General features: G+C 42.4%; 6 protein-coding genes and 1 non-coding gene across 7 annotated transcripts; all 7 read right to left on the bottom strand.

Annotated features, from left to right (window-relative positions):
* Positions 1-51: 51 nt before the first annotated feature.
* On the bottom strand, positions 52-1,962 carry TAF8 (Taf8p; the record flags this gene model as incomplete). The annotated part of the gene is made up of 1 exon (XM_018880521.1): positions 52-1,962. The coding sequence occupies one exon, from the start codon at positions 1,960-1,962 to the stop codon at positions 52-54; it is 1,911 nt and encodes a 636-aa protein (XP_018734289.1).
* Positions 1,963-2,377: 415 nt separating this feature from the next.
* DLD1 (Dld1p) lies at positions 2,378-4,117 on the bottom strand (the record flags this gene model as incomplete). Its single annotated transcript, XM_018880627.1, has 1 exon — positions 2,378-4,117. One exon carries the CDS (start codon positions 4,115-4,117, stop codon positions 2,378-2,380), a length of 1,740 nt encoding a protein of 579 aa, XP_018734290.1.
* Positions 4,118-4,637: 520 nt separating this feature from the next.
* Positions 4,638-5,855, bottom strand: DSK2 (Dsk2p; the record flags this gene model as incomplete). The annotated part of the gene is made up of 1 exon (XM_018880727.1): positions 4,638-5,855. One exon carries the CDS (start codon positions 5,853-5,855, stop codon positions 4,638-4,640), a length of 1,218 nt encoding a protein of 405 aa, XP_018734291.1.
* Positions 5,856-6,395: 540 nt separating this feature from the next.
* AWJ20_38 lies at positions 6,396-6,467 on the bottom strand (the record flags this gene model as incomplete). The annotated part of the gene is made up of 1 exon: positions 6,396-6,467. It is a non-coding gene; the product is annotated as a tRNA-Arg (tRNA).
* Positions 6,468-6,845: 378 nt separating this feature from the next.
* On the bottom strand, positions 6,846-9,944 carry MAK21 (Mak21p; the record flags this gene model as incomplete). The annotated part of the gene is made up of 1 exon (XM_018880938.1): positions 6,846-9,944. The coding sequence occupies one exon, from the start codon at positions 9,942-9,944 to the stop codon at positions 6,846-6,848; it is 3,099 nt and encodes a 1,032-aa protein (XP_018734292.1).
* A 478-nt stretch (positions 9,945-10,422) lies between these two features.
* Positions 10,423-13,113, bottom strand: MBP1 (transcription factor MBP1; the record flags this gene model as incomplete). The annotated part of the gene is made up of 1 exon (XM_018881045.1): positions 10,423-13,113. One exon carries the CDS (start codon positions 13,111-13,113, stop codon positions 10,423-10,425), a length of 2,691 nt encoding a protein of 896 aa, XP_018734293.1.
* A 3,556-nt stretch (positions 13,114-16,669) lies between these two features.
* On the bottom strand, positions 16,670-18,541 carry EMP70 (Emp70p; the record flags this gene model as incomplete). The annotated part of the gene is made up of 1 exon (XM_018881154.1): positions 16,670-18,541. One exon carries the CDS (start codon positions 18,539-18,541, stop codon positions 16,670-16,672), a length of 1,872 nt encoding a protein of 623 aa, XP_018734294.1.
* Positions 18,542-18,625: the final 84 nt, after the last annotated feature.

Here is an 18,625-nt window from a genome sequence, read left to right on the forward strand (position 1 = left end):
AGATAAAAATTTCATCAAATCGTATCTCATTAACTTGGGTAATATACATAATTAAATATATCTATTGCTATCCCACATTACTAGCTCCTGGTTAGGAATAGCACTGGTGCTTCGTTTGTTTCGCTTCGATACGGAAGCGAGAACCTTTCTAAGTTCATCGTCTAGCGTGGTTGACGACGTTGCTTTTGTGACTATGTCTCCATCAGATGGCAACGATTCCTCTTTTGGCAGAGTTTCCTGAATCGTTTCGCGAGAAGGATCATCTGGCAAACGACGCTTTTTTGACTCCTCTTTCCGCTTCCTACGTTCAATGATCTTTAGGCGCTCACTGGCATATGAGAGCACATCTTTCTGTCCAGATTCAAGCGAAATTAACTCAGAGGTTGTTACCTCGGGCCGTATTGTAGTTGTGGTCTTTTTGGAACCCAAGGTGATTTTAAGGGAAAATGACTTGGCAGGCTTTTGCACAACAGGCTGAGCAGCCTCTTCAGTTTTCACATGACCATTAGCATCGGCAAAATGGACTGATTTGGCCACAGATGGGGAAGCTTCACTCTCCTCATTGTCTTGTGTAAGTTCTGAGACCGACTTTAAAGAGCCGTTTTCTTCGATCTTCACATCACCGTCTTCATCCTTCTCGTTAACCTGCGCGATATCCTTGTCCTCTTGCTTGACCGGCTCACCGCTTTCATGAGTTGAAATTTCCATTGCCTCATCCTCTTTCTTTAAACTAATATCAACAGTTTCTTTGTCAGTTTGGCTCAAATCCAAATCTTCGAAATCACCGTCTGTGTCTGAATCAGAATCACCTTGGCTATTCGACTCAGATGATTTCAATTCGGATCCTGCCAAAGAAATCGGCCCTTTATTGATTTCTCGCTTGTCTAGCTCATTTGCTATCTCTTCTTCGTCTTCTTCAATATGCACTATGCCATTATTGTTGTCAGGCTCTGTTCCTCCCACATTATCGATTTCCATTCCTACTAGCCTTCTTAAAGCTGCTTCTGCCAATCGACCCTCTTCTACCAATTTTTCTCGAAGCTCTCTTGGTTCAGTAATGTTTCGGGAATACTGGGGTGTTGACATGAATGTATGGTCTGGAGGCAAAGGCGGCATCCACGAAGGAATATATGCTCCAGCCTTTTTCTTGGAAGGTACCAAATGCCTCAAATCGGAAATGGGCGACTGAAAAAAAGCTTCTGCCTCCGGAACCAATTGCTCCGGCTCAGGGTCTAGTTTTAGATTATTAAATGCATCGATATAGCGGGATTTCAATTGTCGCTCTCTTTCCAAGTCGGTTATCCGGATGCCAAAATGTTCCATAGTTAACTTTAAATCTGAAACTGATGGTTGTACTCTTCTTTGAATCTGACTAAATTTGAAAAGCTTTGAAAAAAGGTCATCCATATATTCTTCAGCGAGGAGAGATAAAAATTCAAACGCATGTGCATTGGTCGAAATACCACGAGATGCTAATATAGAGGCCAGGGCCCTGCGGAAAATGGTTTCCAAAGTTCCGAAATATGTTGGTGCATGTTGTGGATTCACCTCTAATAAATATTTTTCACGTCGGCCCAAGCGTTTTGGTCCTGGAGAGGCCGATATTTTAGACTTAGCAGGGAGTTCACTTTTGACAGATGTTGGTTCCGCCTCACCCTCAGTATCTCCTTCATCATCATCATCATCATCATCATCATCATCATCATCTTCTTCTTCTTCTTCTTCTTCAACTTCAATGCTGGTTCTGCTACTTGCCACAGAATTTTTTTTTTCATGAGTCTTGCCATTTGTGTGAGCATCCAAGCTTCTGTTCTCCTCATCTATATTGACTTTGCTTCCTTCCCTATTGCCGTTTACAATGGAATCATCTCTAGGGCTATCAGCTGGACTTTCTTTCAACTCTCCCTCTCCTTCATTATTAGATTCATGCTTCGGTAAATCCTTTTTGTCTAGTTCTGTCATTTGAAATGAATCAGCTACTGAATATGTCGATACGTGGCTGTGCACAGTTCGACTTGAATAAATATGGAAACAAATAAATAACAGGGGCAAAAATATACTCAATCAATCTTCAAAGCACCACTAGAAATAAATCCCGTACGGTGCCCTATTCTACCTATTTATTGCGCCCTGATCTCAATAATGGTAGTACATCGCTAACTTTTCAATGAAACGCGACATCCACATTTGCGAACTCTCTGACAATCATGCGGCTCATGCGGCATCAAGCTCTCTCCTTATTTGTATGGATGGAACAGCTTATCCCTCAGTAATCCGTCTCTCTTTTATTTATTTTTACGTTTATTTTATATCTAAGGCAAATTCATCGTCTCATGATTGTAGACAATGGAGTTTCGAGCCAAAAGTTCTATTTTATTTAGTGAGATTCGGCCTCAAGAGCTTCTTTGGTAAATATTTTACCGGGATTTAGAAGCTCGTTGGGATCCAAAGCAAGTTTTATAGTCCGCATTAATTGGACAGCATCGGGACCGAGTTCTTCGACAAGATAATGAACTTTTCCTGCTCCTATACCGTGTTCTCCCGTGCAAGTACCTTCTAATTCAAGACCCTTATGTACGATATCTGTAGCGACTTTCCGAGCCTTTTCATAGTCCTTTTCATCATAGATGATACAGGCATGAAAATTTCCATCACCAACATGTCCCAGACACGCACCAAAAAGACCGGACTCAACAAGATCTTTCTTAGTATTCATTACAAGATCTGCCAAACGTGAGAGCGGCACGGCCACATCCGTAGAATAGACCTTACCGTTGGGGGGTCCGACAGCCATGGCTGACCAGAGAGCTTCTTTACGAGCAGACCAAAGCTGATGCTGCTCTTCCTTTCCATTTGCAAACTCAAATCGAACACCTTGGTGAAGTTTGGCAATTGCCTTTGCCTGCTGGATTTGTTCGTTTACATAAGCTTTTGAGCCAGAGAACTTGAACATAACAGTAGGCTTCTCATCCCATTTACGCGAGGTATAGCCCGCTCTATTAACACACATCATTTGAACATCATCCATTAGCTCTATAGCATGAACAGGAATACCAGCTCGAATAATATCAGTAGCAGTTGCAGTTGCATCTTGTACAGTAGGGAAGGCACAAACTGCAACACTAGTTTGTTCAGGAACTGTATGTAATTTTAGAGTGATTTCTGTAACTAGTCCAAGGGTACCTTCAGATCCACAAAATAGATGATTCAAATTGTATCCAGCAGATGACTTCATTGGTCTTCTTTTGGTTTTAATTATTGTGCCATCGGCTAAGACCACAGTCAAATTTACAATATGGTTTCTCATGGGACCATATCTTACACAATTGGTACCTGAACAAGAAGTACCAACCATACCACCAATTTTTGCAGTTGGACCAGGATCTACGGCAAAAAACAAGTTGTGGCCTTCTTTCGCTAGTTCCTCATTAAGTGCCATCCATCCGACTGCAGGTTGGACGGTCACATCCATGTCTTGAGGACGGATTTCAACGATTTTGTTCATGTGAACAAAGTCAATGCAAACACCTCCATATGGAGCACAGAAGTTTCCTTCCAAACTGGAGCCTCCTGAAAATCCAATCATTGGGAGCTTATACTTGTGGCATACTTTAGCAATTTCCGAGACTTCTTCAGTGGATTTGGGATATGCAATAGCTATAGGATTTGTCTCAATATTATACGTAGACCAGTCTGAATATCCATGCGCTTTCAAATCTTCATCATCAATTGACACACCATCTTCTCCAAGAATAGCTTTTAGCTCTGGGAGGGCTCGATGAAATTCCTCTTTACCGCCATATTTTGGTTCATCCCATTTCTTTTCAATGGAACTAACTCGCTGTTCAGATTGATATAAAGACTTAGCGGCGAAGAATGAACCTGCCCCTACTATTCCAGATACTGCCAATGTTAATAATATGCCTCCATTGGATTTGGAAGATTGTCTATTAGATTCAGCATTTGATTGGGGTTTTGGGGGTTTCGCACCTCCTGAGGGTGGATTAGGAGATCTTTTGGATACCGAGCTCGACACAGACCGAGATAATGGCCGTGTGAGATTGAGTCTCACTCTCAGCAATGTCTCTAATTGCCTGGTCCTGATAATTGAGCCCATTTCAGCAATTAGTTTTTGAGTTAACTTTGCTGGCGGTTAATATTAACAGACATAGTGACAGGCAGGACCCCCACTAATTACCCCCACACTGACTCATTACCGGCAATGATCTCATATGTCGTGATCGCCGAAGCTTTAAACTGCTTGTGAATTTCAACGTTTTAGATCTTTGTCCCTATATTAATTAATTATTAAATTATAATAAATTAGAATATTAGAGCTGTGTAGCCTGTACCTTGGAGAAAATTAATTGGCCTCAATCCTCAAATTTACACTTTTTTCTGGCAAATCCAATATAATGAACTGCATCTTATCTTGAATATCAAATACAAATAAGAAATAGCAGAAATATAATTGAATTTAAAAACTATTTTTAAAATACAGGAATTAGACGTGATTCTTGGTAACGAATATGCTAAACATAGCCAAAGGATAACTTCTCACGATATGATATAAGCTCTCATGAATGCACAATTAATTTATTTAGCTACTATTACTTAATGAAACGACAGTTAAAGAATCAGACTTGACCATCGAGAAGAGCCTCAACAGCTCCTTGCACATTACCACCACTACGGCGAAGAGCACGCACGTTGCGATCAAAATCGAAGAACCCTAGCTCATTGAGTTGTCTAAGCTGTGATTCGTATCTTTCCTCTGGTGGTCTGTCATCTTGAGGTTCTGGAGCAGGAGCATTTCCTCCTAATAAGCTAGCCAGAAGAGCTGGGTTAAATTGATTGAATTGGTTGGTTGAGGCATTGTCGGCACCTCCGGCAGCAGCAGCAGCATTAGCATGACGTTGAGGGTTAAGAAGAGCAGCGAATGGATTTGCAGAGACATCTGGGGTTTGACCATTGGGGAACAAACCACCGAAAGGATTAGCTCCAGCACCGGTTCCAGCGTTAGCACTAGTATCGCTCGATGCCGTGCTATCAGTAGTAGTACTACCGTTATTATCAGTAGATCCTGGAGCTGGGAATGAATTGGCCCCTGCACCTCCAGCGCCAGCACCAGCACCTCCAAACATTCTTTCCATTTGCATCATAGTACGAATGGTTTGAGGATTGGACATCATCTGAACAAATTCAGGGCTCTGCAGCATTTGTCTAAACTGAGGACCCATCTGCCTTAGTTGGGGGTTGGAATTAATCATGAGATCGACAATAGCTGGGTTTTGTAAAGCTTGTTGCATGTGTTGAGCAAAACCTGGTTCCTCCATCAGATTAAGAAGTTGTTCAGAATTGGCTCCAGCACCCATGCCACCATCAGGGCCGAACATGGAAGCTGACGGCAATTGAGCCAATCCAGCATATCTTGCACCAGTCAAGTCTGCCAAAAGGTTGCCACTACCAGCACCAGCAGCAATATTTCCAGGAACTTGGGAAGCTGTAGAATTGGAACTGTTAGATGAGGGGCTGGATCCAGTGGCGCTGGCACCTGTAGTGGAAGCACCTGATGCAGTGCCGCTGGTGCTACCTGGGGGAGCAGCTCCCTTCACCAAATGAATAGTTTGGCCAGATTTGATCTTGTAAAATTCAAGAGTTTCATTGTCTTTTAATACCCGGCCAGCAAAGATCAGTCTTTGTCTATCGGCAGGGATATCTGATTGTTGCGCCAGTTGTGCCTTGAGTTCTTCAATTCTAGTCGATATGGGTAGTGACAGAGTATATTTCTTGTCGGACGAAGACTTGATGACAACGTCAATATTTTCAGTACTACTGCCAGCTGTATCAGACATTTTGTTAAATGTTTTTCTTATGACGATAAATAGGATGTGGTGTGTGAGATGTTAGAAAGTCGACAAATGCAATGTATGCCAACTAGGATCTATAGTTATGTAATTCACTTGAAGAAATGAAAATACAAAATCACCAAACAAAAAAATTTAATATCTCTCAATTAAATGCTTGATTAACAGATCTATGCCAGTCTTATAACCGAGGTACAAATTTTTTTCTCAACTGATAGTTCGATGTTTCGAGCAAACAGGTTGTATTTGTGATCTCCTATCAGGTCTAGATGGTCGTATAGAAGTCCATGGCCTTCCAAGGCGAACTTGCTACCCGGCGTAAAGCTGCAGCGCGGCTTATCGGATGCTATCTGGCTTGATATATGCCCATATTCCTGTGTTTTTTTTACTCATAGTAGATAGCAATGGTCTTTTTCATAATTTCCTCTTGAACGTAGAGGTCATGTTAAACACATCTATTTTCTAGTGGAATTTTGGTTGCAACTAATGAGTATAAAAAAAAACAGAAGATTCAAAAAAGTTTTGTCAAGCCCCCGGCAAGACTCGAACTCGCAACCTCTGGTACCGGAAACCAGTGCGCTACCATTGCGCCACGGGGGCCCTAACCCAGGTACACTAAGTATACCAATCAGAGGACATTTTAAGTGAAATCTTTCAGAAATTACGAAAGTCGGTTATAACAAGATATCATAATCGGGGAAAATGGCAACAAAAGTGAGTAAATTGACCCTATTATCGACTAAATTTGCTACTAACTTTACAAAGATGTCAAGTCTTTGATGTTTTATGGTTTTCTGATTTGCATATTCACGTTTCACACTTTTGATCAATGTGAAGCTGTATATGTGCACCATGATTTTTTAAATTGTATCATTACCTATAGCCGAAGGCTCAAGTGCAAAGCATAATATAGCAATATTCATTATTAACATTTGAAGAGTAGTAGTCTAAGAAAATCTATTATACATAAATACATTTCTAACTGTAGTCTTCGTCAGACGAGTCGAGATATTGAGCGTAATCATCGACAGATGCAAATACAGGGAGATCCTTGAGCTTGGCTTTCTTGCTCTTCTTTCCTTCTGGTCGTTCAAGGGCTCGCTTTTTGGATCCTACCTGTTTGTCCTCTTCTTCTTCTTCTTCTTCTTCTTCCTCTTCACTGTCATTCTCATCAACCTCCTCATCGCTACCAATCAAGCCATCAACATCGTCGAAATCGTCCAAAGTTAATGGTTCGGCATCAGAATCTTCTCCTTCAGCATCATCTTCATCGGCAGATTTTTCGTCATCCTCAAGATCCTCTTCGTCCAAATCTTCATCATCAATGCTCATGTCAGATAAATCACCATCAGACAAATCTTCATCACTAAATCCGGAAAGGTCTTCATCCTCGGCGTCCTCACCTTCAATATCAGGTCGACTATTAACCAAAGCATCCCAAACCTCATCTTCGTTATCACTGAGTTCACCTTCAATCTTCTCAGATTTGGCAGCCTTCTCACGACGATTGGCAAAGTATTGGTGGAAGAATCGTTCACTGGCGTCGACATCTTCGAGATTGGTGTTTTTCCAGTCAATGGAATTGACAGCGGATTTTGAAGATCCACCAATTCCCAGGAAACCATTGGGGTCAGCACCAGCAAGAGGTTGCATGATACTTCCTCCCTTGGATGTGGTCTTTTGACGAGGATTCTTATAGACGAATCTATCCAAAAAGTGGCTGAAAGAGTGCAAATCGAGATCGGGTTTAGCAAGTGAAGGGTCATTGTTCAACAAACCGAGTGCATATACAACGACAGTTGGGTGGAAGTGATTTGACAAAGGAATGATTTCCCATAGCTTTGAATTTTCGGAGTTGGAGTACAAGGGATCTCTAGCGCGACCATCATAAATTTTTTCACTTTCCTTAGTTTCTTCACTGATAATATCTTTGATATCACGAAGCTTGAAAAGCTCATTAACAAGAAAGATAACTGCAGCTACAACACCAATACTCAACCAACTGCTAGACATCTGAAGTAATCTCTTAGCAAAAGCTTTAATACGAGCTGTGTTTGTATCTTCACGAAGGGATTTGAAGAGCAGATTAAGGTACAATCTAAGCTTTGAGGAAGTTGCCAGACGAGGATCCAGTAAACTTTCATACAGGGTTCTATAGTATCTATCAGTTAAACGTTGCTCAGATTTCGAAATTTGGAAGATGAGCATCAAAGCCTGAACCGATGTGTTGAAATTAGCTGAATGTGTGACTCTATACAAAGTGTCGATATGAGTGTCGAAAACATCCTTTGGCAAAGCGGAGAATGGGTATGCTCTGTTCAAACCAGTCAGAATGGCACTAGTAATCTTAGCATTCTCCTCTTCCTTGACAGCTTCGGTAGTCTTAGCTTCCTGTCGCTCTCCACCATGCTTTCCTTTGTTACCCTTGTTTTTCCATCTGGGCTTCTTGACCTTCTTTGCAGGCTCTTCTGGTTTGATGCGGCCTGAATCCCTGTCCCATTCAGCTAACAGTCTTTCAAAGAGAGACAGGTAAATCTTAATCAGGTTATTAGCGACCTCAGTGTCTTTGTGAGCTAAAATGGTCTGATTCAAGGTGATGACAGAATAGTATCTAGCGTGGTAATCGGTTCCAGTTCTGAACACGAGTTCAGAAATAGATTCTACAACAATGCCCTTCATAGCAGGATGCGCTTGTTCCAACTGTAGTAAAAGATATGAAACACGCGATGCTACCTTTCTATCAGAATCACCAAGTTTGTTAACACCAAGTCTGAGGAGATTGACCTCTTGCTCTGGCTTGGCCTTTAACAGGTCAATAATATGCAAAACGGCATTCGAACGAATAAACACAACTGGATCGTGACTGAGAGTTTCCAAAGCTTGTAATAGGGTAAAAAAGTACTGTTTTAACCAATCTTCAAAAGCCCATATAATCAACCAGCTAACCGGCGTACTAGCAGTCAAAGGCTGGTTCTTGAACCATTTCAACTTGCGGTTGGGCAAAACTCCACTAATAAAGATATCTTTAAGAGCTGCCACAGCTTGTAATGCACTTCCTCGAGACTTTTTGCGACACAATCCAATCATAGTATCAAAGTACTTAACTGAATGGATTGGGGACTCTTGGATTAACAGGGTCAAAGCACTGATTTTATCCGAAAGAGTACCGGCAGTTAAAAGTTGAGACAAGAATTGTTTCTGAGAGGTAGACTTGATATTATCATGGACATAAATATCGTTCTCCTTTTGAAGAAGAGCCTTGGCTTTGGAAAATAAAACATTGATTTGGTCCTGATCCAGTGTGGATTCTTCAGCTGGGGGTTCCAAATCATGTGAGTACCATTCTGTGCGAGGTTCCAAAACCAATTGGCCTGGATGAATATATTTCGCATGGTTGATAATCTCGTTAGAAATAACACCCCTGGAATTGTTGGTTGATTTTTTTTCCAGGATCGACTGTGGAGCTGGAACTGCTGCTTTCTCAGTTCTAGTCTGTGAAACAGCGGCTTCTTTTGCCTTAGCCTTTTCTTTTTCCTCTTTCTTCTTTTTCTCTTCCTTCTTCTTCTGCTTCTCTTCTCTCTTCTTTTGCTTCTCTTCTTCTTTAGTTTTATTTTTCTTTTCCTTTGGGGTGGTCTCAGCGTTATCAGTTGGCTCTGTAGACTTGGATGAAACGTTTACTACTGTTTCTTCATCCTCAACAACCTCAGGCTCAGAAGGAAGTCCCAACTCCGACATAAACTTAGAAAGATCATTGTTCAATTTCGAATCTGGCTTGGAAGCTACAGTAACTTCAATTTCTGAATCACTACCTGAATCGTCTAAACCGTTGATAAGATCAAGATCAGCTTTAGATCCTCCCAGAGCCTCAACTTCCTTCAATAAACTGTCATTCAACTCAGATTCTTCGTTTTGTGGCTTTTGATTCTCGCTTTTCTTAGTTTGATCTTTAGTATCTTTCTTCGCTCTTTTATCTTTAGAATCTTTCTTCTTTGGCCTGTCGTTGGTTTTGCCAGCCGAGATTTTCTTCACCTTGTCGGCAAGCTTGTCGAGAGCTATAACCGGAGCTTCTGCAGACATTTTGCCAGTCGAATCTCTACTGCTTCCTACCTCTTGAAACGAGATTAGGAAATTACAGGTAAAATTTCGAGTAGACTCGTTTATTTTTCTGAACAGGTATAAATTAGGTGCATTTCAAGATTTTTTTCAGGTAAAGGGTTGTAGTCGATCACGATGATCTTGAAAAATATATAGCCGTATGATGCTCTAAGGGTCCTATGCTTTGCTAGTTTGGGTGGTCGAGGTTCAGCTCTAATTGCTATGGATCTGTTTGAAAGGGCATATATAGATCCATTTAGAAAACCAGAACAACAAATATTTGAATTATTGATGATGCTGTTAGAACAAAACCAACGTCCATGCATGAAAAGCGATGCATATGCAGGGTCCAATTTATATATCTCGCTAAAAAGTCAAGGTTGAAAAATATTAAATCACATACAAAGCACATCGCTATTATACATTAAATAGGTAAACAGTATTATAAATAGGTTGGTCGTTAGTCGTCTCCGTCGCTGCCACCTCCGTCAGCCAAAAGAGCTTGAGCGATTCCGTCAAGAAGCTCATCAATCTCTTCCACTTTAACACCGCACGAAAGTGAGACCAAGCGACGATAATCGTTCATCTTTTCTCCAGCACCAGCACTTGCGCAAAGTTCAACAATTTCATCTACAAGCTTTCCACGACGCTTTTGAAGGTCAGCCAGAGTAGACGCAAGAGATAAGACTTCTTCTTTGGGGTCCACTTCAGAAGGAGCCGTGGTAGCAGTTCCATTGAGAGTAGGCTCTCTGGTTTGCAATTCGGCGCCAGCTCGATCTTCTTCAGCTTGAACAAGCATTGCCAGGTCACGAGATTGTGTTCGTTCAAGTAGTTTACGCAAATGCATAGCTCTTTGATTAACCAGCTCATTTGACTGTTGAAGACGAGCTTGAACAACTTGCTCATCTCCTGGCAGTTCCCCAATCTCTTCAATGGCATTCTCGGTCTCAGTAATCTCTCGTTTCATGCTTTCCAGCAAATGTCGAACTTGTTCAATGTCGCTGTCTTTTTCTTGTAATTCCGAATCATACGCCAGTGCAAGTTCTTCAAGTCCTTCAATAATTGATGGTGCCACTCTTTGAGTTGCAGAAATTGCAACCTCAGAAACATGAGGATTACCGATAGCAGGATACACCGTTCCATTTGCATTTCCATTAGCCTCTCCAGAACCAGACCCATTGATATCTCGATAATTCGAATCGAACTGTGATGGAGCGGCATTAAGTTCACGATTGGAATTAGGTTTACCCAGCATATATTTGTTCGAAGGAGTCCCATTTGACTGACCATACCCATTCACGGCCGCTTGTCCATTACTGGAAATTTGGCCGGGCAAGGTATTTGATTTAACTTGGACCAAACCATCCGCTTGCTTAAGTAGCTGTTGTCGCTGCGCTTCATATTCGGAAATATACTCCTGCGTCGTTCGTCCATTATTATTCACAATGTCAGCACGAGCATTATAGTGGAATAGCACTTTGACGCACTTCCGAGCTCCATTTCTAGCAGCTATGTGAAGAGCAGTATCACCATTCTCATCCTGAAGATTAACGAAATCCGTGACAACTTGCAAGCTCTTAATTTCTAATAGCTTAGCAAGAATAATCTCAGTATAATATCTGGTTGATGACAGCTTGGATCTTGACGACGTGGTGGAAGCAATGTGATGAAGAACTGTCTGTTTATGTGAATCCACATACAGGATAGTATCGCGTAGTAGATCAACTACTTTGGGGAATGTCCGTCGGTCGTAGTTATTGGTGAATAAAATAGATCGTATTAGTGGCGTTTGTTCGGCAAAATTGGTGGCGCTTATATTTGCACCTGCCTGTAACAAAACTTCAATGATTTTCAAGTCACCCATTGAGCAGGCCCAATGGAACGCAGTATGGCCTTCGTCATCAATAACTTGATTAATTTTAAATTCTGGTGGTGGGTTAATAAGGAATTGTGGAATTTCGGCCTCATCGATTGATGTGAAATAGTCAAGCAGTCGGTTGCTATACATTGTAGACAGCATCTCGCTTGAAGTGGATGCTGTAGAAATGTTTCGTTGGTGTCCCTGTTGTGGATGCTGCTGCTGCATCTGTCGCTGATGTTCAGCTTGTTGATGTTGTAAGTTCTGGTGGTGTGGTTGAATGGATGAGTGGAGCATGGAATGATTACCGGCACCACTCATCGACTGTTGAGGCGAATCCTGATATCTATCGGGGATAGTATACTGTCGTTGCTCATAGCCGTTATAATTAAACTGGGGACTATCTGTAATCATACTTGGCGTCCGTCGCTTTGAGGCCAAAATTGCGTTTCTGGCACTGGGAGTATCAACACCATTCGTCAGGGCTGCATCAATATCTGACTCCGACATAAAATCCGATGGTGATGAAGATCGTGATGAGATTGATGACGATTCTGGAGAAAGAGTCTCGTTATTACCGTCGTAGCGAGCACTGTTGACAGATTTTGATGAAATGATATTTTGTTTGGGAGTACTAGGGGGGATACCATAGTGAAACTTTCTTGGTCCAGAGTCAGATCTTTTAGCTAAAGAGGCTGATGACGACGATGGAGGCCGACCTCTTCGCTTCTTCACTGGAGGTGCTAGCATGTTACCTTCTACCGCACCTTGACCATCACCTCCATTATTGGCTCCTCCTCTACCTGAAGATAGTACACGATATGGGCGTTTTAAACCATTATCAACTAACGAAGTATCCTCAATACCAGCATCAGCAATATTACTGGCACTTGCACTACTACTTTGACGACTGGCTCCTCGTCTGGCGGTTATTGGAGTGAAATCGGCTCGTCCACTTGGGGTACCTGCCACACCACCTCCTCGACCGGCCGCACCATTTGTCGACCGGCTCTTCCAGGTGTGTCTTGGAGCAAATGGAGTTGGATCGGTGTCAGAAGGTGAATAAGCGAACAGTGGCTCCAAAATCTCAAGAACTTTATACTGTTCGGCCACGGCTCGCGCTCGTTCTAATGGGACCCAGGTACCCTGATACTTTCCATAACCACCCTGGATTTTTTCATGAGTGCCTCTCTGTACTTCTCGTTCGAGAATCCTCGTTCTTTGAGGTTTGTCGAAATTAGCTACTTTCAGAATATGTGTCGCATTAACCCACCCGTCCGACTGCCGCTTCATCACTGCCACACTCTTAGTCGGTAGCTCGAAAACGGGCACCTGTATTTCGTTAGTCCCAAATCAAGAGAAGAAATTTTCGCCTCCGGCGGCTGGGGCTCTGCCCCAGACCCCGTGGCTACTCGAGCTTTGCTCGAGTAGTTTCGTCTACGATCTGATATCTGCTCTCAGTAGCCAAGGAAGAGAATGAAACATCGTTTAAAGTGGACAACCCTGTCCAATCCCAAACTGATTAAAAGAACTTGAAGCTCCTGCTGGCTAATAGAAGAACAGAGACAGAAACAAACAAACTTACACCTGAGTATGTGGCTTGGTAAACTTGGGTTTCGCTAGACATGTTGCTTGGCGGATAGAGATATCCTCTGTCTATCTTTCTTTCCCTTCTCTTTTCCTTCTTCTTTTTCCTATTATTATTTTTTGTCGACTGCCTTGTTTGTCCTGAGATATCTCAGCTTCTTTGTCAGATATTGAAAAAGACCACAGCTAGATGAAATATCAACGACGAACACCGGGAACAAGGACTGAGGTTCGAAATGACGATAACAATCGGATTACCTCAAAATTTTTGGATGACGTCGAAAGTAGCCTCAAAAGTCTACTGAAAACAACTTCAATTGCTTTCAGTTATTTTTCGATGGTGAAGATGGCCTTACCGTCTACTTCAATATCGAAAAAGAGAAACCACCAAGAGAATGAAGCAGAGAACAGGAACAAGTGAAAAACTAGAAGAGTAGAGTTGACACCGGTCAAAAAAAAAGATCCCGATGCAATTTCAATTGATAAATAGTCGGCAATTCTGTGGCCAATGTCTTTTTTCCGACACTTTCAGATGCCGATGCTTGATGCTTCTCTACTATCACTGATATCTCTGTCTCGCAAACGCTAATCCAAATGTAATGTAATGTACTGGCGGCGCGTGCTCTTCAAAACCGTGGAATCTCTTAGCAGTCGCCATTCACTGATAGCCACGCGAATTTGGGACTAATATTCCCAAAGCGATTAAACGCGCCATTGTCGCGTTGCGGCTGTATCCGATTGTGCCTCTCCAGGCCGGGTAACAGGAGGTCAATGAGGCCGTTTCGGTTTCGGTTCACGGACGGGATCTGATCGAGAGGGTGGTCTGCCTCCGGCGGCTGGGGCGTTGCCCCAGACCCCATTGCTCCTCTCGCTTCGCTCGAGTCGGCTTCTAATCCGGGTTCGTGTGTGATTTTTACTAATTCTGGGGTGTTACAATTTACGGCCACTTTTCGCACCTCGTTACTTCGCACTTCGTCAGTCGCCGCTGTTACTGGGGACACCAGTGCCGGACTCGAGCGAACCGAGAGGAGCAGTGGAGTCTGGGGGCAAAGCCCCAACTGCCGGAGGCAAGTAGTCCACAACGTCTAGTATGCACGATACCCTCAAGGTTGCCAAAAGTACGGATGCAGGTCCTTTCCCACAAGTCCAATGCGACCTCGATAGAAACTGTAGGTATCGGCGGGTTTCTGCCATATAATGTGTATTATTATTTCGATTGCAGTGATCGCTAGAAGGAATATGCTTGCTTTCGACGTGCAAGAGTAGTGTCAGTAGATTTAATATTTAATTCTTGGTTAGGTTAAGAAGGTGTCTGACGTTCTGCTAAAGGTGAATTATTGAGGATGAGTGATTACTGCGATTGACGGGTAATCCCCGAGATCATGTCTTTTCACCAGTAATGGCTATTTAATATCAGTCGATATATGAACTCTTATAAACGCAGTGATCGACTATCAATGTGACGATCTGTACATTACCTTTGGAAAGAGCCCTCAAGGAGCCTGTTAAATTAATTCGAAAAGCCGCGAGATGTCTTAGCTGGCGAAGAAATTAGCCTCTAGTATTATTTTGGAGTATAATATGTTGAATTTCAGTATTTTGGAAATGCTTTTTTATAAGTAAAATACTGGAATCTGAGTATACAGTATCGGTAATCTGGAGAAATGCTGCCAAGTCCATGAAATAAGATAGCCGAATAATTATTCGTCGAGCCACATTCTAAGAGCTGATTAATTTCTATATACAATAAGGATCTTTAATTAAGTACTGGTTTCACAATGTTCTGTTCATATCCACCCACAATAGGTTACATTTTAGCTGGTACAGATTCAGCTGTTCTGGACAGTGCAGAGCAGTTAATGAGGAATAGAGCGGAGAGAAATTTATATACCCAATCCAACCCAATCCAGTTAAGTCAGTCTGATTTGAAGTAGAATCGGATGGTGAATCGAATCTAGAGTCCGAATGCGGCCAAAGTATTAATGCAATTTATTTTGTCTCAGGGATTCGTCTCAGGGAACCATCAGGTCATAATGACATATGAGACAACCCGACAGGAATGTGACTATATACGCTGTCAGAACAAATAGACTGTTCTACTCATCAATATATTGATATCTGCTCATTTCTCACCTCACCTAGATGGATTGCTATCTCTTTTAAGTTTAACTTGATTACCATAAATTACCATAATAAAAATTAAAATGGTGGAACGAGAAGCACAAAAGACTGGTGCATCGAACATGGCTAGGCGTGCGGCTTATTTACCCGGAGTGGAATTTACCAAATGCATTCATATAATCTGGTGAAGTCGAAGCTACCGATTAGATCAATTACTTGGAAGCAAATCCGTTCAGCTTGTATTATTTATCAAGACTCAGATGGTAAGTCGCTAAAATTTTCCGAGCATTGCTCCTTGACTTTGATTGCGAATGTGTACGGACTAACAATGTATTATTAGCTGCCATTATCTTTGCTAAACGCGGCCCAGGGCCAGCCCATGATGGTCGAGCTCAAGTCCGGAGAAACTTTAAACGGTCACCTTGTTAGCTGTGATACTTGGATGAACCTTACTTTAAAAGAAGTCATTCAGACTAGTTCTGATGGTGAACATTTCCTGAAACTTCCAGAGACCTATGTGCGAGGCAACATCATCAAGTATCTACGAGTCCCCGAAGAGGTATGTAAACTTGAAGCGCGAGCGAGAACTCGAACCTTGCGACAAACTCTTGATACACTAGGAGCTCATAACAAGTCCGTATACTAACATCAGCAGCTGCTGGATATGATCAAGGAAGATAGACAGATCAGAAACGATAATAGAAACCAACAGCGCAACCAAGACAGAAACCAGAGAGGAGGAAGAAATAACCAAGGACGACAGGGTCCTAATCGACAAGGCTACAACCGTAATTACAACCGCCAGGGTCAAGGTCAGGGACAGGGCCAGGGAGGTTACCATCACGGAAACAGACAGCAACATCCACAACATCAACAGTCACAGCAACAACCACACCAACAACGATGATGATTTACGATTATGACCCGACATGAAAATCTGCCATCCGCATGGCTAACCTGATACGACCGTAAATAATACTATGTAAATCAACTTTTTTTTTCAAGTGTACATGCCTCCGGCGGCTGGGGCGTTGCCCCAGACCCCGTGGCTCCTGCTTCGCAGGAGATTTTCTGCAATCGTCCACCACGAAACGACTGCTAGAGGAGAATGGTAATAGATAATATATTCGTTTTAGATGTCCTAATCGATCTTGATGGACGAGTAGATCTTTCTGACAAAGAAGAAACTGGCAATGAAGCCAACAGTTCCCGTGAGGATGAAAAACACGAAACTGATTAGCAGACTGTAGCCAAGATAAAGACCGTTCGAGATGAACCCGCCGAGTGACAGCTTGCTGACAAGGTAGATAATTGAATGGAGGAAGATGTAGATGGATGCAGAGCCTGATAGGATGAACGAACGCCATTGCCAATTGTAGTTCTCGGCACACAGTGTGAAATAAATCATCAGTACTGTGACGGTCGATGAAGTCACAACCATGATGGTGAAGCACAGGAACAAAAATCCAAACATGTAGTAAATCTTGTGGAACCATATAGAGCTGAGAATAAAGTACAGCTCGACAAAAATGGCACAGAATGGCAAGATTCCGGCAAGGAGAATACTTGGAACTGGGCGCAGATATGTGGGTTGAGTGGGGATTTGACGAGGAATCTGGTTAGTACGCACTGGAGCTTCATAAGCTTCGCGCTTAGTGCCGAGGAATCCTCCTACAACCGACAATGGAGCAGAGATAATGAACCACATAGCAATGAGTGCAATCATAGTGCCAATAGGAACTGCACCAGACGACTTGGCAAAAATAAGCAGGAAATTGAGCAAGATAAAGGCCACAAATACAATACCAGGAACCACAACTGGAGTGAGAATGAGGTTGAGTTTCCAGGACTCTCCACCAAATGTCTTATAAGCACGAGCCGATACATAACCGCCAATAATGCCGAAAAATGTGTAGAACAGAATCATGACTGTAGAGAGAGATCCACGATTAGAAGGAGAAATGAATCCGAACAAGGCGAAAACTAAGGTAACTAATGTCATGGCAAGAAGCTGACTGCCGCTTCCAAGGAATACCGACAGCAGCATCTTTTGCTTGGGAGGACGGAAAACATCACCATGAACAAGTTTCCAACCAGAGTCTTCTTGAATATCTTCCGAGAGATCGATCTCGTTATAACGAGCAATATCCTTACGAATGGCACGCAGCAAAATACCAGAAACAATCATGGTAAGGAAAACAACGATAATAGCAGAGTTAAGAAGCGAGAACCAATGAATGTTTGCATCATACACATGAAGATACTTGTCCCATCTAGTGGCCCATGATGTGCTAGAGGGGATCCAGGTAACTGAATAGGTGTATGGAACTTCGGTATCAGTGTCGGTACTTTCAGTCTCGTGTAACATAAATGGTTTGTCATCAACCTTGCAAAAAACATTTCCCTTCTCGTCAGGCTTATTCTCACGAGATGCTGGCTCAACTGTGACACCAACAACCCGGTATTTTCCAGAAAGTGCCTGATGGTACTCAATCTTAATATCGTAGTGGTTGTGAATGAAAAATTCTTCTTTCTCATAGTTAGCTGATCCAAGTGGGAATCCAGCACTATAGAAACTAGTTCCTGTGCTCTCATCTTGAACCTCGTGAGCAGCTGGGAGACCATCAATAAGCCAATTGAAGTTATACTCGCTCCAGATCTTACGAATGACAAACAGAGTATCACGGAAAGGATACTTAGCAGTACATAGGGTCTTACAGGTCTCATTCTTAAGCATATAAAGCTCAAAAGGTGAATTAAAGATTCTATCTCCAAACAGAATTGATCCCAAAGACTCGCTCTGGCGTTTGGGACCACCTTCAGGTTGACAGAAATGAAAAGCTCGGAAATAGTAGTCATATGGAACCACACTGGTCAACCCGTTGGCACTTCCATAAAAATTAGAAGGCGTCATGCTGTTGACAAACAGGGGTACTCGTTCATCCTTCTCATAGTCGGTTGGAGCCACTCCTGGTAAATAGAACCCATGGACTCCACTTGACGCCAGTAGCATCAGAAGTGATGCCACGATTGGGAATATCATCGCTCACTTAAAATGAACTGGTTATAAATAAAAATGGGAAAAATGGAAATTAAC

Source organism: Sugiyamaella lignohabitans, chromosome A, assembly GCF_001640025.1.
Source record: "Sugiyamaella lignohabitans strain CBS 10342 chromosome A, complete sequence".
NCBI lineage: Eukaryota > Fungi > Ascomycota > Dipodascomycetes > Dipodascales > Trichomonascaceae > Sugiyamaella > Sugiyamaella lignohabitans.